Source organism: Marmota monax, unplaced genomic scaffold, assembly GCF_021218885.2.
Source record: "Marmota monax isolate L192 unplaced genomic scaffold, Marmota_monax_Labrador192_F-V1.1 WCK01_AAM20220418_F8-fsc00044, whole genome shotgun sequence".
Taxonomy (NCBI): domain Eukaryota; kingdom Metazoa; phylum Chordata; class Mammalia; order Rodentia; family Sciuridae; genus Marmota; species Marmota monax.
The window spans coordinates 12,657,721-12,675,678 of NW_026695198.1; the positions used below are offsets into that span (position 1 = coordinate 12,657,721).

At 39.8% G+C, this 17,958-nt stretch overlaps 1 protein-coding gene across 1 annotated transcript in view; it reads right to left on the minus strand.

Annotated features, from left to right (window-relative positions):
* The window catches only part of Sulf1 (sulfatase 1), a 177,586-nt gene that overhangs the window by 37,170 nt on the left and 122,458 nt on the right, over positions 1-17,958 (minus strand). The window contains 3 exon segments of the mRNA XM_058573980.1: positions 963-1,113; positions 12,480-12,649; positions 15,082-15,233. Coding sequence (XP_058429963.1) covers positions 963-1,113; positions 12,480-12,649; positions 15,082-15,233 — 473 coding nt within the window.

The following is a 17,958-nucleotide window of genomic DNA, read 5'->3' on the forward strand; positions in this document are numbered from 1 at the left end:
AGAGACAGGGTCTCACTGAGTTGCTTAGCAGCCTCACACTTGCTGAGGCTCACTTTGAACTTGTGATCCTCCTTCCTCAGCCTCCCGCGTCTCTGGATTACAGGCAAGTGCCACTGTACCCAGCTTTCCATTATTTTTTAAAAAACAAGAATTCTACAATAAGACTGACAGACGTGAACATGAACCACGTTTTCTAACTGCTTACAATCCTGGAAGGGAAGGACCCAACGATACAGTTCAAGTGTCACTTTTCTGAAGGCAGGACGTTCTACTAACAGGTTTTGTTCATCTGTTTAGTAAAACAGCAGTAATGATGATAAAACATAAACGTAACAAGGCACAAAACAATCTCTACCGCCAAACTTTATAAATTTTACTTTGAAAATCCCCTGCTAAGGCAAATCTTAATTTCATTACTTTTTTTAAATCTAACAACCAAGGGTTAAAAATAGACTGCCTGTCAGCCTGATCTAGGTAGATCCAGCCTTAGGTGTGTCTTATTTGATTTTAAAATTCAGGAAATTTCAAATGAAAATTTTTGTATTTCTGGCTTCTTTTTAAAAGTTAGAAAACTTGATAGTTGGTGTTCATTTCTAAATGGTAAAAATTAGTTGGGGCTATGCATTGCTGCTTGCTTTCTATAGGGCACTTAATCCTAACCTCGCCACACTTCTCATCCATCCCTATTGCCTAGTTCTGGAACTGCGACAGTCATTTACGTTATTAGCTTAATTTCTGAGGGTATGGCCTGATTTATGATGCTTTGATTTTTTTCTCCTTGGTCACCAGCTCCTTAAGAACCAAACTAGAAAAACAGAACAGGGACAAGATAAAGGAGACATGAATAAGTCATCCAACACTCTCTCTTTTAATATGAGGCCAGAATCAGAAAGGAATGAACGGAATTGGCAAGAATGGATGTACCCAAAGGAAGTTAAACAGAAACTCATCCCTGTACTTACCCTTTCCACAGAATCATCTACTGACATCAAAGTCTGAAGTCTTTTGCGCTGTAGAACATTTGTAAATTCCATGTGGATGGGCAGCATTGGTCCCGTGTATTGCATAATCCAGTGTTTATCCATATTTGGTGCATAGTTATAACTAGGAGTTCTGAAAACATCCAGAGAGAAAACTTATCATACATTTTTTACTTAGTCATTTATGGAGATATCTTCAGTTAAAGGTTGTGAAATAATCATATTTAAGAAAGACAAGTGCAGCCAATTTGGAAAGCAGTATGGAGATTTCTTGGAAAGCTGGGAATGGAGCCACCATTTGACCCAGCTATTCCCCTTCTCGGTCTATTCCCTAAAGACCTAAAAAGAGCATGCTACGGGGACACTGCTACATCGATGTTCATAGCAGCACAATTCACAATAGCAAGATGGTGGAACCAACCTAGATGCCCTTCAATAGACGAATGGATAAAAAAAATGTGGCATTTATACACAATGGAGTATTACTCTGCATTAAAAAATGACAAAATCATAGAATTTGCAGGGAAATGGATGGCATTAGAGCAGATTATGCTAAGTGAAGCTAGCCTATCCCTAAAAAACAAATGCCAAATGTCTTCTTTGATATAAGGAGAGTAACTAAGAACAGAGTAGGGACGAAGAGCATGAGAAGAAGATTAACATTAAACAGGGATGAGAGGTGGGAGGGAAAGGGAGAGAGAAGGGAAATTGCATGGAAATGGAAGGAGACCCTCAGAGTTATACAAAAGTACATACAAGAGGAAGTGAGGGGAAAGGGAAAAATAATACAAGGGGGACAAATGAATGTCAGTAGAGGGGGCAGAGAGAGAAGAGGGGAGGGGAGGGGAGGGGAGGGGAGGGGAGGGGGGACAGTAGAGGATAGGAAAGGCAGCAGAAAACAACAGACACTAGTATGGCAATATGTAAATCAATGGATGTGTAACTGATGTGATTCTGCAATCTGTATATGGGGTAAAAATGGGAGCTCATAACCCACTTGAATCAAAGTGTGAAATATGATATATCAAGAACTTTGTAATGTTTTGAACAGCCAACAATAAAAAATTTTAAAAAAAAAGAAAGACAATCTAGACACAGTTGGAGTGTTTACCTCTTTGTGTTTATAAGAAGATCTGAATCCTCACAACCCCCCTCCAAGAATTTACTCTCTGAGGGTATGAGGGTATATAAATTAAAACAGATGAAACCAAGATTGGCGGCTGAACAGGTTATTAGTGCAAGTTTTGGGGTTCATCCAATAAAATGTGTAAGAAACCCAACAACACGATTATGATTATGTTACAAAGCTACAGATAAAACTCAGTAATACAGAAGGGAATGTTCTCAGGGTGATGTTAACTCATAAAAACTTTATTGCTAATTAGGCTATTAAATATAGTCGCAAATGTTATGTGAAATGAAGATGAATCACAGCCTCAGTGCATTTTTCTCTTGAATTTCTTAAGAGCATTTTATTGATTACTTATATATCTCTATGAGTTTTTCTCATTCCTGATCTTGTGTATTAACACCATTAATTACACTTACTGGAATTATAGCCAAGACGATGTCTTCAACATACGTGTTTACCATGAAAGCTATTAATTTCATAGACAAATCAGAAGGGATACAGGGCATGATTTTTATTAACCACAGGTAAGTAGGTCCTAGTGGTCTAGGATAGGTTAGTTCAAATCTATATTTAGTCTAACCCAGAGACCCAAGTGTTGTCGAATGTATTTCACTGGGGACCCAAAAAATATCTCACGTTCCTGTTGAAGTCCAAGTCCCTCAACCATTAGATACTACCACCTTGTGTTCCTGAAATGCAGACTCACATTATAGCAGTTCTTAAACTCAGAATTATTTATTTACACTTGAATTCTTTGCTAGACCATAACCCACTGGAACCTTCTCTTTAAACATTATTGGGTATATAGGGGTTGTGAGTATTGACCACGTGTTTGATATTGTGCAAAGCATTTTATATGCCATTAACTCATTCAGTTATCTCAGATGTCCTGGGAAATAGGTTTATTATATCCATTGAACAGATGAGGAAACCAAGACTTAGCAAAGTTAAAGGACTTCTCCAGATTAACAGTTCATCAGGGGTCAAATCAGAACTGGATTCCAAAGCTCACTTGCTTTAAAAAAAAAAAAGTCGAGTGAGGGTTGATTCCAAACCAGGACTTTACAAATAGCTAGTCTCAATGGGTAAGCAGCAGTCTATGTTGATGGAAAAATCTGATTAGCCCTCTTTGTTCTGGAGAAATGTCTATCAGTGAAAGATTGTTGATAAGAATTACTAAAGGGGACCCTGGGCCACTATTCATATTATAAAACTAGAGAAACAATCAGTCACTGTGTTCCCAGTGACTTCAGGAGACTGGCAGAGTACTCTCTTAATTCTGTGGTGCTGTGAATTTCCTCTGGGAAAAAAACATGGAGCTTCTGAGACACATGGTTGTACACTGGCACAATCCTGTGTACACCGAGCCATAGAAATGCACATTTTCTTCTGCTAGGGGATTTGCAAAACCTCCCTTTCCACAGGAGAAAATGCTCGTAGGAATTATTGACTTCCTGTTCCATAGTTACTCTGATGATCAGTATGGACACTGGTTACCTGAGCAGAAGGGCAACAGCATAAACACCAGTTAAACCCAGAGACATTGTATCTTAAAGTGTATAAATTATGCTTAGAAGTGTAAGCCAACTTCCATCTACAGGGACGTGTTCCAGAGTGGGCAAGAGCATGTGGCTAGACATGCTCATTGTAAAAAGGGCTTCATTACCCCTTTCTTAAAAAGCTGTTTTGATCTCAAGTTCAAGGCCAGCCTGGACAACTTGGCAAGATCCTGTCTCAAAATTCAAAATAATAATAATAATGATAACAACAACAAAAATTATAAAGGGCTGGGGGTGGAGCTCAAATGTAGAACATCCTTGGGTTCAATCTCCAATACCACCAAAAAATAAAATAAAATAAAAAGGCTGTTTGGTGAAACAACTACATATACTTATTATTATTATTAAGGTGGACACATATCTTTATTTTATTTTTATGTGGTGCTGAGGATCGAACCCAGTGCCTCATGCATGCCAGGTGAGCACGCTACCATTTGAGCCACATCCCCAGCTCCACATATATATTATTTGAGCAGGCCTAGATGAGGTCCATAAGCTTCCTTCATGAACCAATAACAAATATACTTCATGTAAGTCTTTGGGTTGAAAAAATCCTATCGTAGTAAAATGCTTCAGGTCCACAGTAAAAATAAATAAAATAAAAATAAATAAATAAATGAAAACTCTTCAGGTAGCATCTGTCATTCTTTTAAAGAGAAACTTTTAATATAAAATTTCTTCTTGCCTACCATAGGTTCCTATTTTGGGGCCTGCAGAGGCTCCTCATATCCAGAACTAAGGCATGGTGGGAAGAGAAGAAGGTGAGGACTGGGGCTGTACTCCTCATCCCTGATGCAGCCTGTCCTGCTACAGACAGGGTTAGACCAAGAGATTGAGGAGCAGGAGAGAGGGACTTCCAGATCACCTCGAAAAGGGCTTTTCATCCCTGGGGGTTGTTTGAGGTTAGAGAAATAAAGCAACTTGGTCGTGAAAGGTCTCCTAACTATTTACTGATACGTGCCCTGAAAGAGAACACAGCTATAAAAGATTATCCAGGGTTTCTTTATCATAAACATCCCCCTCTTCTTGCCTTTGATGTTGGGGTTGGCTTAATTTAAAAATAAATCTAGTTGACTTTCTTAAAACCACAAAACCTCAATGCAAATAGAAATTACAATAGGAAACTGACACACAGGCTCACTGTGGGCAAATTATATCTTCCACCAGTTACCTTGATGTGCTTGGCCTCGTCCCATCTCCCTTCGAGGAAGAGGGACGGTTGCAGCAAATTACAAGCCTCAAATTGGACTCTTGGATTTACAGAATGACATATGTTAAATCTGGCTTATATTAAAAGGGAGAGTTCAGGGTCTGCTGTCAAAGCTGTCCACCCCCCCACTCCTTTATTGTTCTTAATTTCTAGTTATGGGAGATGACCTCCAGTTCTGGGATGATATGGAGGGGGGGATCCCTGTGGGGCAGCGCAATGGGCGGTGGGGAGTGGGAGGCATTTGCCTTTTAAAGGAAGACAGACAGCCTCTGCTTCTCCCCCCCCCAGAACAGCAGCTGTTCCGGGACCTGCAGGTGGAAGGTCGAGGGTTGCTGGAATTGACAATGTTGTTGAAAAGTGATCTTTTGCCAAAGACCTGTGGTTGCCTCCTGCTGAGATCTGCCAAATTCCTTGAAGATGCAGCCTTCTGTCCTCCAGTGATAATTAAGTCTTGCTTTCCTAACTAAGGATTGACTTAAAATTATTCAAACAGGGCCTGGAGCTGTCATCTGGAACACCAGCCACTGAAAGAAGTGGGGAACTGTTTTAGGTTAAAGTGGAAAAACGGTACATTCGGCTCTTCCAAAATGTTTTGGGCTCAGATTCAAATTTTCCTCTCAACTCTGTTACTTACTGGTATGGGATTCTGGACAATTTTTTTTTTTCCCTTTATGATCTAAGCCTCCGTTTCCTCCTCTTTATAATAGGAATAACATACTTTGAAGAATTCTTGTGAAAGTTAAAAGATTTCTGTGACTCGATAGAGCAAATTTTGGGATCACCTTGTACTTGTAGGTAACTGGGAAATGACTTATCACTTAATTACTCATTAAGGCTTCTTGTTTCCATTTACAAATGAGGAAGTACTCAGATGTGGCAGCTTTTGGTGAGTGCTCTATGATGTCACATGGACATGTCCCCACCCCCTCCCCACCAACCATACCATCACAAAGCATGTAAAAATCCCAGCCATTAAGCTGAGTGCAATGGCACATGCCTCTAACCCCAGCCTCTCAGCAACTTAGCAAGGTCCTGTCTCTAAATAAAATATGAAAAGGGACTGGGGATTTAGCTCAGTGGTTAACTGCCCCTGGATTCAATCCTTGTTTTTTGTTTTTTTTTTTTGTTGTTGTTGTTTTTTAAAGCCCAGCCATTAAAATGAGGACTGATGTACACTTTTTTTTCCTATCAAAATCCTCCAAACCTGACTCTTTGTCCCAATTTAAAATATTAGCAGCTTCTGCTTCTCATTCAGGTGCTTCCCACCAGTTGCTCAATGTCAACTTTTGTTGCAAACACAGAATAATGTCTGGCCCTCCAGGGCACACCAAATGCATCTGCAGAAAGGTAGATAACACTAGCTGTTGCTTTAAAATTAAGAGGACAAAGGACCAGAGAGTCCTATTTGACTTTCTGTTGCTTTCTTTAAAAAAAAAACTATTTCAAGATTCAGTCTCCCATGCCCAGCCTGGTAAGACTTTGTCTGTTAGATTAGGGTTTTACCCAGACTTGTGCACTCTAGCTCTTAAACACATATACCTCTAATCCTCCAAGATGACTACTGTATTTAAAAGTTTTAACTTTCCCCAGAGGCTTCCTGCATATTGCCTCTCTCTCTTGTCATTGCTTGTTGGGATGCACTGCTCAGCACACTGGGTCATACACTCCTGACCCCCTTCACTTGTAAATTTGACCTTCACCATCATGCCAATTCTCTTTGGGGTTTGATTTTTCTTTCCAGCATTGCTTATTGACAGAGCAGGAATAAGAATTCTGAAAATCAATAATGTCACTTTTCTTTTTGATGGTGGATTTTTTAGGAGAATAATGCTTACTGGCAAAAAGTTTCAAGAAATGCACATGTTGTATATTAAACCCATATTGGGGACTTACAAAGAACTTAGCAATTCATTTTTACTGCCGATGGCCTTTGCTGTCATTCCAGTGAAAATAGATGTTTTTCTCATGTCTTGTATTTGAACATGTGTAGTCTTCATTTGTTAGCTAGTCTCAAACAACAACAAAAACCCTAATAAGGGAACTCTTAAAGGACACTGGTAGCAGGAACATAATTCACTGAAAAATGAAATAGTTCTCATTTCTCAGAATAAGCCAGTTATACGAATTTAAAGCACACATGCAAAGCGTTAAATTGAAAATTCTATACTGAATCTCTCAAAGCCATACATACCATCTTGGTTTTCACTAAAAGCAAACTTATTTAATGGCTTTGTGGAGCTATCCCTCACCTGACTGCAAATGTCTTTAGATAGGTAATGTTTGAAAACAAGCAGAATAATACCAAAAGATTTCAATTATAGTTATATAATGGAAATAATTTTGAAAGTCTCTTAATGATGCTGAGAATTAGAATATTAATAGTGTGTGTATTGTGAACTGAGCAAACCTGGTGTAGAAGGGAGATCGACTGGGTCCAGTTTCGTCCCTAACTACTCATGTGACCTGGGAAAAGTCATTTGGGCTTTCACTTAAAAAATTAGAAATTGGAATTAGAATATCTCTAGGGTATTTTTAATTCACAAAACCCATTATTTAAATGGTTTGCTGTTACTTAAAATGTCTTAATGGCAGCCAACTGATGAGGTTAACATTATTCATTTGGTAAACAACAATAACTTTTGCAACTGCTAAGTATGTCAGGATCCATGCCCACCAGGACCCGGGAGGTAAACAGATGTAAGGCTTAGGTCCCTGCCCTGGGAATTGTATAAGTCCAGGGCACCATTCATGACATTTTATTTGAATTCTGACCCCTGGAGTTGTACAGTAAAACCTTGGGGATCTGGGTTAACACAGATATGTAGTCAGGTATAAGAGACAGTTAGGGTAGGAATATAGAAAGGGAGCAATTAGTTCTGCCCAAACCAGAAATTTGTATAGAGAACTTTAAATTTTCTTATCTGAAAACACCTCCTTTTATGTATTTTTGGGAGAAAAAAGTTAAGGATGTACTTTTTTTTTAAGGTAACATATTTCTTTGCAGCTTTAGATAACAAAGGTGTTTGAAAAATGTTGCTCTATGGCTTACACAGAGGTGTTTTCCTCTGACATACTTTGTTTATCCAAAAGCTCTATTTTCACAACAGTTTTGCCAATTAGTGGAGATTCTTCTGAGATTTTAGGTTCACTTAAAGCTCTCTCTCTTTCTTTCTATGTGTGTGTGTTTCCGAGTAACAACTTTTGAACTGGAATAACAACAAAATTTTTTTTCAAAGTTGCTGGGGGCATAGCTCACTGGCAGGTGGTAAGGATTCCAGCTCCCCAGAGCTATGTGCCTATTATCACAACTGTGGAGAAAACTCACTGAATAGTGTGGCAGTCTTAAACATAGGGAAGAACTTTATGATAAACATTATTATGTGTATAAATATATTTTTTCTTTTTGCTGAGTTGGGGATTGAACCAACGGGCCTTGTAACGAGCCTTACACGTTAGGGCCACTGAACTACATCCTCTGCCCCTGTATGACTATTTTTGTGACAGAGGCTTTCTCAGATTCCTGGGAGGCCACAATTGGCTGAGCTACTGTCTGATTAACAGTTCCCCGTGCAACAAGTGGGTCATAATTCGCTCTTGGTCTCAGTTGGTAGGACATAACCTCTCCCCTCGGTTTGTAAAGCCAACGTGCCAATCTTGAACTGGCTTCCTCTTTTTGCAAACACTGTGGAAACATGATCCATTTGCTCCGGTCTGAGAGGGTCAGAGAGCTATAACCCAAGACTTGATAAAAGGGATCTGGACGATGCTTGACCACCTAGGAAGAAGACCTAAAGCAAAATGTTCACATTGCTGGCTGCTCCACAACAGGGGACAGTCTATATAGCTCCTTGCTGTTTGTGCAGGGCCTGCCAAATATTTCTGCAAAATACTTAACTTCTTGCATCCCATTGCTTGAGTATGTTGCTGGTGTTTTTGCTGAGGAAGCTGGCCATTCAGTAGCTCCCTGCACCACAATTGGCAGCTTGTCTTCAATTTGTCTCACTTCTGCTGTCTGAGGACTGAACTCTGAACCTGTGCACTCCACTCCCTAGGATGTGGGATGTACACTCATGCCCTCCAGCTTCTTCCTCCAGCAGCTGCCAAAGAGAACTTTACAGCAAAGATTCTAGGAATTCAACTCCTAGGGCATCTGGAGATGTGGATCTCCACATTCTAGGTGAACAAAGCTTCAGGCCTTAGTGGCCAAGAGAAGCTGAGACACCCAGCCAACCACATGAATGTTCATTTTCTGTGGCTGAGGGTGATTGCCCACCGTGCACCTGGAGAAAATAATACAGCCCAGATTGGTACTTATCCTGTCTGAGTTTTTTAGAATGGCCAGATGTGAGAGACTCATCACAATGTAGTCTTAGCTTGTCAAGATATTTGCCAGGTCACCATGGACAAGTGTTTGACTTGTTATTTCTCAAGCTGCTTCCTCCTAAACTATAAGTTGAATGATATGAAATTGTGCTTTTTTTTTTTTGGATTCTGAGGATTGAACCCATGATACTCTGCTACTGAGTCCCATTTCAGCCCTTTTTTATTTTATTTTTCATTTTGAGACGGGGCCTCACTAAGACATTAAGGCTGTCCTTGAACTTGTGATCCTCTTGTTTCAGCCTCCTAAGTAGCTGGGAGTACAGGCATGTGCTATCATGGAGAGTGCATAGGTCATATATTGCCCAGTTGTATATAATTCATCTTAAGAGCAAGGATCAACAAGAATTAACAGTTTTGAATTGGCTTCCTATGTTCCAGGCCCTAGGAGGGGATTTACTTATGTCATCCCTCTAACTTTTTGTTCATGACATCACATCAAGGTGCTGGTATTATTATTATGTGCATTTTACAGATGACACTGCGGAGGTTCTGAAAGGCTAAGGAAGCTTCTCACAGGCTTAGTGAAGGCAGGTAAGGCAGGATACCAGGCTTGCTTACCTCTAAGGCCTGAATATGTGTAGATTTTACTTAATAGAATCAATGGTAAGGACACAGTTGGTTCATTTAAACTAAAAAGGAATACCTGAAGCTATTCTTGTGAAATGGCATGAGAAAACATCCAAGTCACTCATATTTTGTTAGTGCTGTGGTTATATACAAAATCACTGAAATTTCCAATATTTTGCAACTGTTTTCTTTTGGAGATTTATCCTGTGCTATTTGTTTGTACTCTGTTCTCCAATTTTTGCGCCACTTACATGGTGAAACTCTCTGTGCTTTATTCTCTTCCTGAAATCATCTACTTAATGTTAGTTGAATCATCTGCGAAAAATTTTTTCCATCCTTTGAGGCCCACTTTGAAGGCCTCTTGGTCCATGAGATTTTCTTGGCTCCCCTCCCCCAGAAATGTAAATGCTTTTGCTCTAACCTTCCCTAGACCCACGAATGCCTGCTCTGGACTTGCCACTTGGAGTACTACTATTGATATGACTATATGGACACTTAACTCATCTTGCCTCTAAAGCAGGGGTCAGGGCACACTTATTTTGTGAAGGAGCAAAGGACAAATATTTTATGCTTTGCAGATCATTTGGTATCTAACTATTCCACTTGACTGTTGTATCTCAAAAGCAGCTGTAGAGGACATGTAAACGAACTCGAATGTTTGTGTTTCAATAAAACTTTATTAACAAAAAGCTGGTGGCAAGCTGGATTGGACTGTGGGTGCCTATGTGCCAATCTCTGCCCTAGTTTATGGGTTTCTCAGTGAGAGTCATAGAATCTTCCTCACGCCTATTTTTTTGCATCATGCTGTGTGGTAAAATGGGCATCACTCATAAACTTTCGTAGGCTAAGTAGAATTTTTAACTGTTGGAATCAGAGATGCTTTTGTGCAAAGCTATTGTTGAGGCCCTGAGAACTCTACAGACTCCTCTCCACATGCAGTTACTGTCTGGACATGCAACGGAGCTGTCAGAACCTTTTGACCTGGGGCTGATTTTCCTGTAGGCTCAGGACCTTGTCTTGAAGCTTCAAAGGCAGGCTAACTTCTAAGGAACCATAAAAACACCATATTTTATCAACCCCCTCTCTTCAAATTCAGGGAAACACCTGTAAGGTTTATGGTAAAAGAAAGTCACCTTAGGCTGGGATTCTGCTCATGCAACAAAGGAAACTATACAAAGTATTTTCTGATTTCAAAAAAAAAAAAAAAAAAAAGGAAAAAGTGGGTTTCAGAGTAGGGGAGAAACCTACAAGACTTTTTCCCTTCACTGACTCAGCTGGTTAGTTAATTTGTGTGTGCATTGAAACAGAGAGTCTCTTGCCAAGTGGCTTCTTTCATGAATTTAGTTGCAGAGTTATATGTGGGTAAGGCCTTCAGAGGCTTGTGTATCTGCTCATGGGGTTGAATCTCCAATACAATGGCTCAGAGTCTCCAGTTGCTGTGACAGCCTTCTTTATATATATATATATATATATATATATATATATATATATATATATATATATATATATAAACACTTCTAGCCTCCAACTTTCTGGCCATGCTCAGTAGGTCTCCCACTCTGGCTTCATATATTTACTGTTAATTCCTAAGTCAACTCAGGACTCGTTTTTTCTAATCTCAATTACTTGATATAATAAAGACAATCTATGTTTCCCTGATTAGGAATCATTAGTCAATTAGTTATAATGAGATATAAAAGAAAAAGAAAAATTCTCCAGGGATATATAATGACCAGCAACCATACCTTCCAGAAGTTACTTATCTATTTTCATGAGCTTTCTTTCTGTCTGGATGGAAACAAATGGTATTTAAGCACAAATAGATTAAAAACCGATTTTGGAGGTTTGGTGATAAGGAAATAGATATCAATTTCCTGTTCCCTGCCTTTCTAATGGGCAAGCTTTCAGCAGACCCAGCGCCAGCTGCACTGCGTGGAAGACTGAATATTGATTGCAATGATTGGGAAGAAACTGTGTTGACAGAGTCAACAAAATCATGTTCTTTGCTGCCAAAGCACCCAGGCTTCTCCATCCTTGGAGTGTTACAGCTCTCTGCTCGCTCTCCCCCTCCCCCCTGCACTCCTCACTCCCTTTTCTCTGAGGAGACTCCTGCCTCTCAAAAAGAAACAGCAGGTTATTTTAAAGCCGTGACCTGAGAAGGCCTCCTGGGTGAGCCACTCCAGCTGCCTTCTGCAGATCCTAATTGCACATCTGCAGCAAAGCTGCTATAGTATTTGCCCAGAAAACAAACCCCTGTTTCCTTAACCAGACCTGGGTGGCCATTCTGCTGCTATGAAAAGCATACTGTTTGATTATTATTATTATTAATATTATTAGATCGTACACATGAATATTTTTTAAGACAATGAATGGGAACTTTAGGTAAAAACTGCCCCCATTCACCTGATGAGACTCTTTTTTGAGCTGCTGGTAAATGTGATTCCAAAACCATCTAGACAAGGCAGAGATGTCAGGCCTGGTGGCTCTGTCCTGTTCAGTGATTGGCACTTATCAGTTTGTCACAATGGACTCTGGCATTTCTGCCTTGGGGACACACAGTGTGGAAGGAAATGGGGTAAAGGTGAGGATCGAGTGGGGAGCAAAGGAAAAGCCATATTTGTCAGGCACAGCTTTGAGGTTTTACTCACATGTGTTGGGAGGCATTGGGGTACAGTTTTGAAAACTGTGGGGCCGAGTCCTCGGGGCCGTGGGGCGCAGCGTGGCTGATCACCATCATAATGGGCCTATGGGGATACATTCTCTTAGACATTTTGAAGTAATTAATGCTCTCGTTAGTGATTAAGTCTGTGAAGTAGTCCTGAAACATACATTTGACACAAAACAAAAATTACAAAAGGTGACATTCATCAGAACACATTTGAATACTGCTTTTCTCAGAAGCCTGAACGAAGAGGTAAAGGTTTAAAACATGAAAGAAGATGGTAGCTTCTGAGGCAGCAAAACATCTTCAAGAAAAGACAAAAATCAGTTGCTAGTTAATTTTGAGGGTTGCTGGCTTAGTAACATGCAAAAAAAAAATTGTATTTTAAGTAATGCACAATTTAGCAATTAGGGAAGAAAAAAGACAAGTTGTGTTGGCCCAAGATAACGATCAGACCTGGCAATACACGCGCTAGCACACACGAAGCACCGGATATATATTTCATTCTCAGGTTTTGTTGTTGTAATTCGTTGGCAAAAGTTTTAATTACTTCAAGGGCAGGAAACACCCACGCCCACCTCAAATTCACAGTGGCAGAACACACACGCACACTCACACACACACACTCATGTACACACAAAGGCACAAACACAAGAAAGGATCTTTTCTTCACATTAAAAATTCACCTGTGGGAATAACATAATAATCACTAATCAAAGCCATGGCCAAAATCTGGGAGCACAGGGGAAAGCTGCAACATTTTATCAATTAGTTTATGTGAAACACTTAAATATGGGGAGCGGCTGATTTCCTGCAGATTATACTGTGTTAATTGCACAACTAAAGTAATACAGCTGCTGGGATTAGAGCCTGTTGCTAATAAAATGACTTAACCCACTGTCAGGGGGGCTGATGCAAGTCTGTGAGGGGGTGGGAGGGAAAAATAAAGAAAGGATGAAGACTTAAATCAAACCACCTGCTTCCTCTAAGTGTGTATCACTGGGCTGGAAGTTTCAGTCTAAACTTTATTCAGAAAGTCCCAGGCCATGTTCACAACGTCAAAGACTTCCAGGCATGGCTAGTCACATGTTGTGGATTTAAGGACCAGAACAGCTGCAAAAGCAGTGCTCAGGGGACAAAATCTGTGTCACATGTCATTGTGAGGACAAGTCCGCAGGCTTGTCCCCTTCCTCCATGAGGGTGTCTGTTTTTATTTCTTTCCTCACTACAAAAAAAAAAAAGATATATCTTTTATTTATTTATTTTTTTTCTGGACACAGTTGTCTTTGACACTTAATCTGCTGTGATAATGAGCAAGTTAGGCTGATTTAGTATTTGGAAAGAATCTTGATTACTTTGCTCTCCTTAGGACAACAGGGAATGAAAGGTTAATAGCTTGAACAAGGAGCATGAAAAGCATCCCCACAGATAGAAAGCCATAGCAGTGACAATTAGTGCATGTGGCACACATCCTTTGCATGCAATGAGTGTAGCCACAACCCGGGGAAGTGACCTGGGTTGTGAGACTGGTGGAACCACTCTGGGCTGCTTTATTCTTCATCTTGTAAAATGAGGACATTGCTCAAATTTGCCTCCAAGGTCCCTGCCAGCTCTCAACTTTGATGAGTCTAGAAGCCTATTAACAATGTTTGTGAATTAATTTGCATTCATTGTGTTCTGAAGGGTACGATCAGAACTTGTACCTTATCTCCTTCCAAGTCCCCTGTGCTCAAATCAGGCCAAGCACAAAGACAGCCATGTGCCAACCACATTAAGTCAAGTTCCCTTTTTCTGTTTCTACCAAGCGCCTAGTGGGAGGGTTGTTGGACGAGAGAGGATGCCATGGGTATGGCTGGAAGGGAAGGGAGCCTTTCAGGCTACATTCAAAAATATTGTCCCTTTTACTCTTATGATCTGAAAAAAATTTTTAAGTAAGCAGTCACAACACCTTTGTGAATTTCTAAGGCAAATCCAGTCTCCACTGGTTAGAGAACCCTGGAACACACCAATTTTGGTTTCTATGAACGGATTTAAAAATCCTGATTGATAGCCCTTGAGACTCATGTGGACTATGGCTGCCATGGGGCAGGTGTCCTTGTCACATATACTAAGCTTGGTCAGACAGGAGTACAAACAAGGAATGCAGTTTCCCAACCTTTAATTATTACACTTGTCTGCTCTTGTTTTTACACCTACGTCTGAAGCCACAGACACAATATTCTTTCACCCCACTGAAAAGCAAAACAGTATAAGATGAACATTTGATTATGTTGACAAGTCCTTCAGAGAAAGGGAAAAACAAAAATTATCACGAGCGAGGGCTGAGGATGTATGATTTTTTTTTTAATGATACTTTCATCAAGCACTGATTACGGCCATCCTAATGAGGGAGAAAAATTACTACACAAAGGCTGTGTTCCTTGTGAGTCTTTTTCTTGCCTGCAGTTGAAAATTACCTTAAAATTCCTCATTTTAACATTGTGAGAACATAGAAAGCCAATCTTGTGGATAGTTTAACTCACTGAAAATGGCTTTCCCCCATTATGCACAAAGTAAATTGATGCAGTGTAAAAGTGTCTGAAAATTACCTTTGCATAATCAAATCCATGCTTTTCTTTGATGCCATTTCGACAAACAGTGTAATTATAGAAACGAGAATTCTTGATTAATCCAAGCCATTCTCGCCACCCAGGAGGGATGTAGCTGCCATTATATTCATTGAGGTATTTTCCAAAAAAGGCTGCAGTGGGGGGAAAAAAGAGGATTATTTTCTCATGTGAAATGATTAATCATAAGTAAATGCCTACATATGAAATTAAGACTTGAAAAAAAAGATGGTGAAATGAAAGTTAATCTAGGTAACATTAATGCCAAAACAACATTAATGTAATACAGGGCTAGTGTTATACATTGAACAAATGTAAGTAGCACCAAGGTATGTGGATTATGGTTTAATAAAACCACCATAATGATTATTGCACTCTTATTTCTTATGGTCCTCCTGGAATACAACCAGAATATATTCTTTTGATAAGTTGATGAAATGAAAAGAGAAGTAGCCAGTGTGAGTTTGGGCTGCTAATCATAGAGCAAGTATTGGAAAGTTCAGACTCTGTAACAAAGTTTTCTAACTTTCTGTTTGAGAGTTATGAATTATAAAGACGATGCTGACAAGCTCATCGTGGTTTTCATATATGTAGAGAGCACAGATTTTTCCAAGCCAGGGAACTGTGGGAAACTCCATCTTTATGGATACGGACAAGGTTTTCATGGCACATGGGTGTTTGTTATGTGTATTACGTGGACATCTATTATTGATAACAAAAAAATTCTGGGAACACAAAACTTCTACACAGCTCACTAATGTTCATAGAATGACAGTGAAGTAGAAGTACATGTTACACAATTAAAAAGGCCCCTGGAAGGACTTTGCAACTGTAACTTTGGCATTTCAAATCTAAGTCACTATGCAGAAGGCCCGATTGATCTTTTTTCCAAGAGGAAGACTGCAGTTTTGCTCCTCTTCTAAAGATGATAAAGATGATAAGGACGGGGGAGTTGGAATATCACAGGAACCAAATGGTTATGTATTAAAGTCAAATAACTTATAACTGTCAGAAGGGTGGCAATTAATGTATTATCAGAGCACTTAACTGAGAAGAGGTGCTATTTGTAATTCTGATTACACTAGGAAAACTGTTACTGGTTGGTCACTTTGAGTATGAGGGAGTGGAGAAAACTTTTATTTTCTATATGTATGTATGCATACATGTCGATGCATGGGTGTGTATAGACACAACACACTTACATACCCACATTTATGCAAGTTTTACTTTTCTGATTCTTAGAAATCTGCAACATTTTGTTTTGGGAGAGACCATGTTTTGTGGCCAGCTAGATACCTACATTGAAACTACTTCCTGGCTTCACTGAGCACGTTTTATAGGTCCCTTCGTTTACATATCTGGCAAAAGGTTAAGTTCTCGGAAGACTGGCTTGGAATGATTTTAAAAAAAGAAGAAGGAAAAGAAGATGTGTGTGTGGGAATCCTAAAATTAAGGTACCGTAAGACAGGGGTATTAAAGTGCACATTTCTGAATCTTAAACTTATGCCATGAACTTCACATCTGGGTCTCTGTGGGACAGCCACTTAGCTTGCTTTCATCATTAATATACATTTGCCTGTAAAACATCTCCATCTGAAGGTGCTATGCGCTCATCCAAAATGCAATGAACTATTTTCCCTTTCAAATCAACTTTACTCCTCAGCTATCTTTGAATCCTCCAAGTGGCATAATCACCCTCTTGTTAGATTTTACCATCCAGGACCTCCTCTGATTTCACCTACCCCATCCTCCCCTTGCTGAGTAGTGGCCGCCTCCTGCGATTCCACCTCAGTGACAGGACTCAAATCTGTCCCTTCTTCCTAGGTGACTTGACATCCCATGGATGCTCACAGTGTCACTGCCGGCTCTCTGAGCCAGCTGCAGGGTCTTTCCACCCTCAGTGTCACCACTTAATCTTCCCAAGGACCAGATGTGGTCATGTCACCCTCTTATCATAATCCTGGATGACCTCTGTTGCCTGCAGAGTCTACCTTGCCCATCCTGGATCTAGATAAAATCCCGATTTTTCCAGCTCATGTTTCATTTCTCCGCTAGTTGTCCCTGTCCCTCCCTCCAGACAGTGTGCTCCCTTGGGTTGAGCTCTGGTTTCTATCCCTCTTAGAATTCTTCTTAGTTATACATATAATCCATTTTGATAAAATTATACAAGCATTGGATATATCTTATTCTAATTAGGACCCCATTCTTGTGGGTAGGCACGATGGTGCGGTTCACTTAGGAATTTTAATATGTATTCATATGAAAATTATTTATTCTATTTTCTTTCCTATTTGTATCCTCCTCCCTTCCTTTTGTTCTCCTTTGTCTAATCTACTGAACTTCTCTTCTCCCCCTCCCCCTTATTGTAGTTTAGCTTTCACACATCAGCAAAAATATTTAAACTTTGGTTCTTAGAGATTGGCTTATTTTGCTTAGCATGATATTCTCCAGATCTATCTATTCACTGGCAAATGTCATAGAGTCATTTTTCTTTATGGCTGAGTAATATTTCATTATGTATATATATATACCACAATGTCATTATCCATTTATCTGTTGGTGGGCATCTAGGTTGATTCCATAGCTTAGCTATTGTGAAATGTGCTGCTATAAACACTGATGTGGCAGTGTTACTGTAGTATGCAGATTTTAAATCCTTTGGACATCTGCGAAGAAGGAGTGGGATAACTCCATCAATTGGTGGTTCCATTTCTAGTTTTTTGAGGACTCTCCACACTGCTCTCCAGAGGGGTTGTACCAATTTGCAGGTGCTGGGAAAACTGGAGATCCATTTGTAACAGAATGAAAGTTAATCCACTTTTATCACCCTGCACAAAACTCAACTCAAGTGGATGGAAG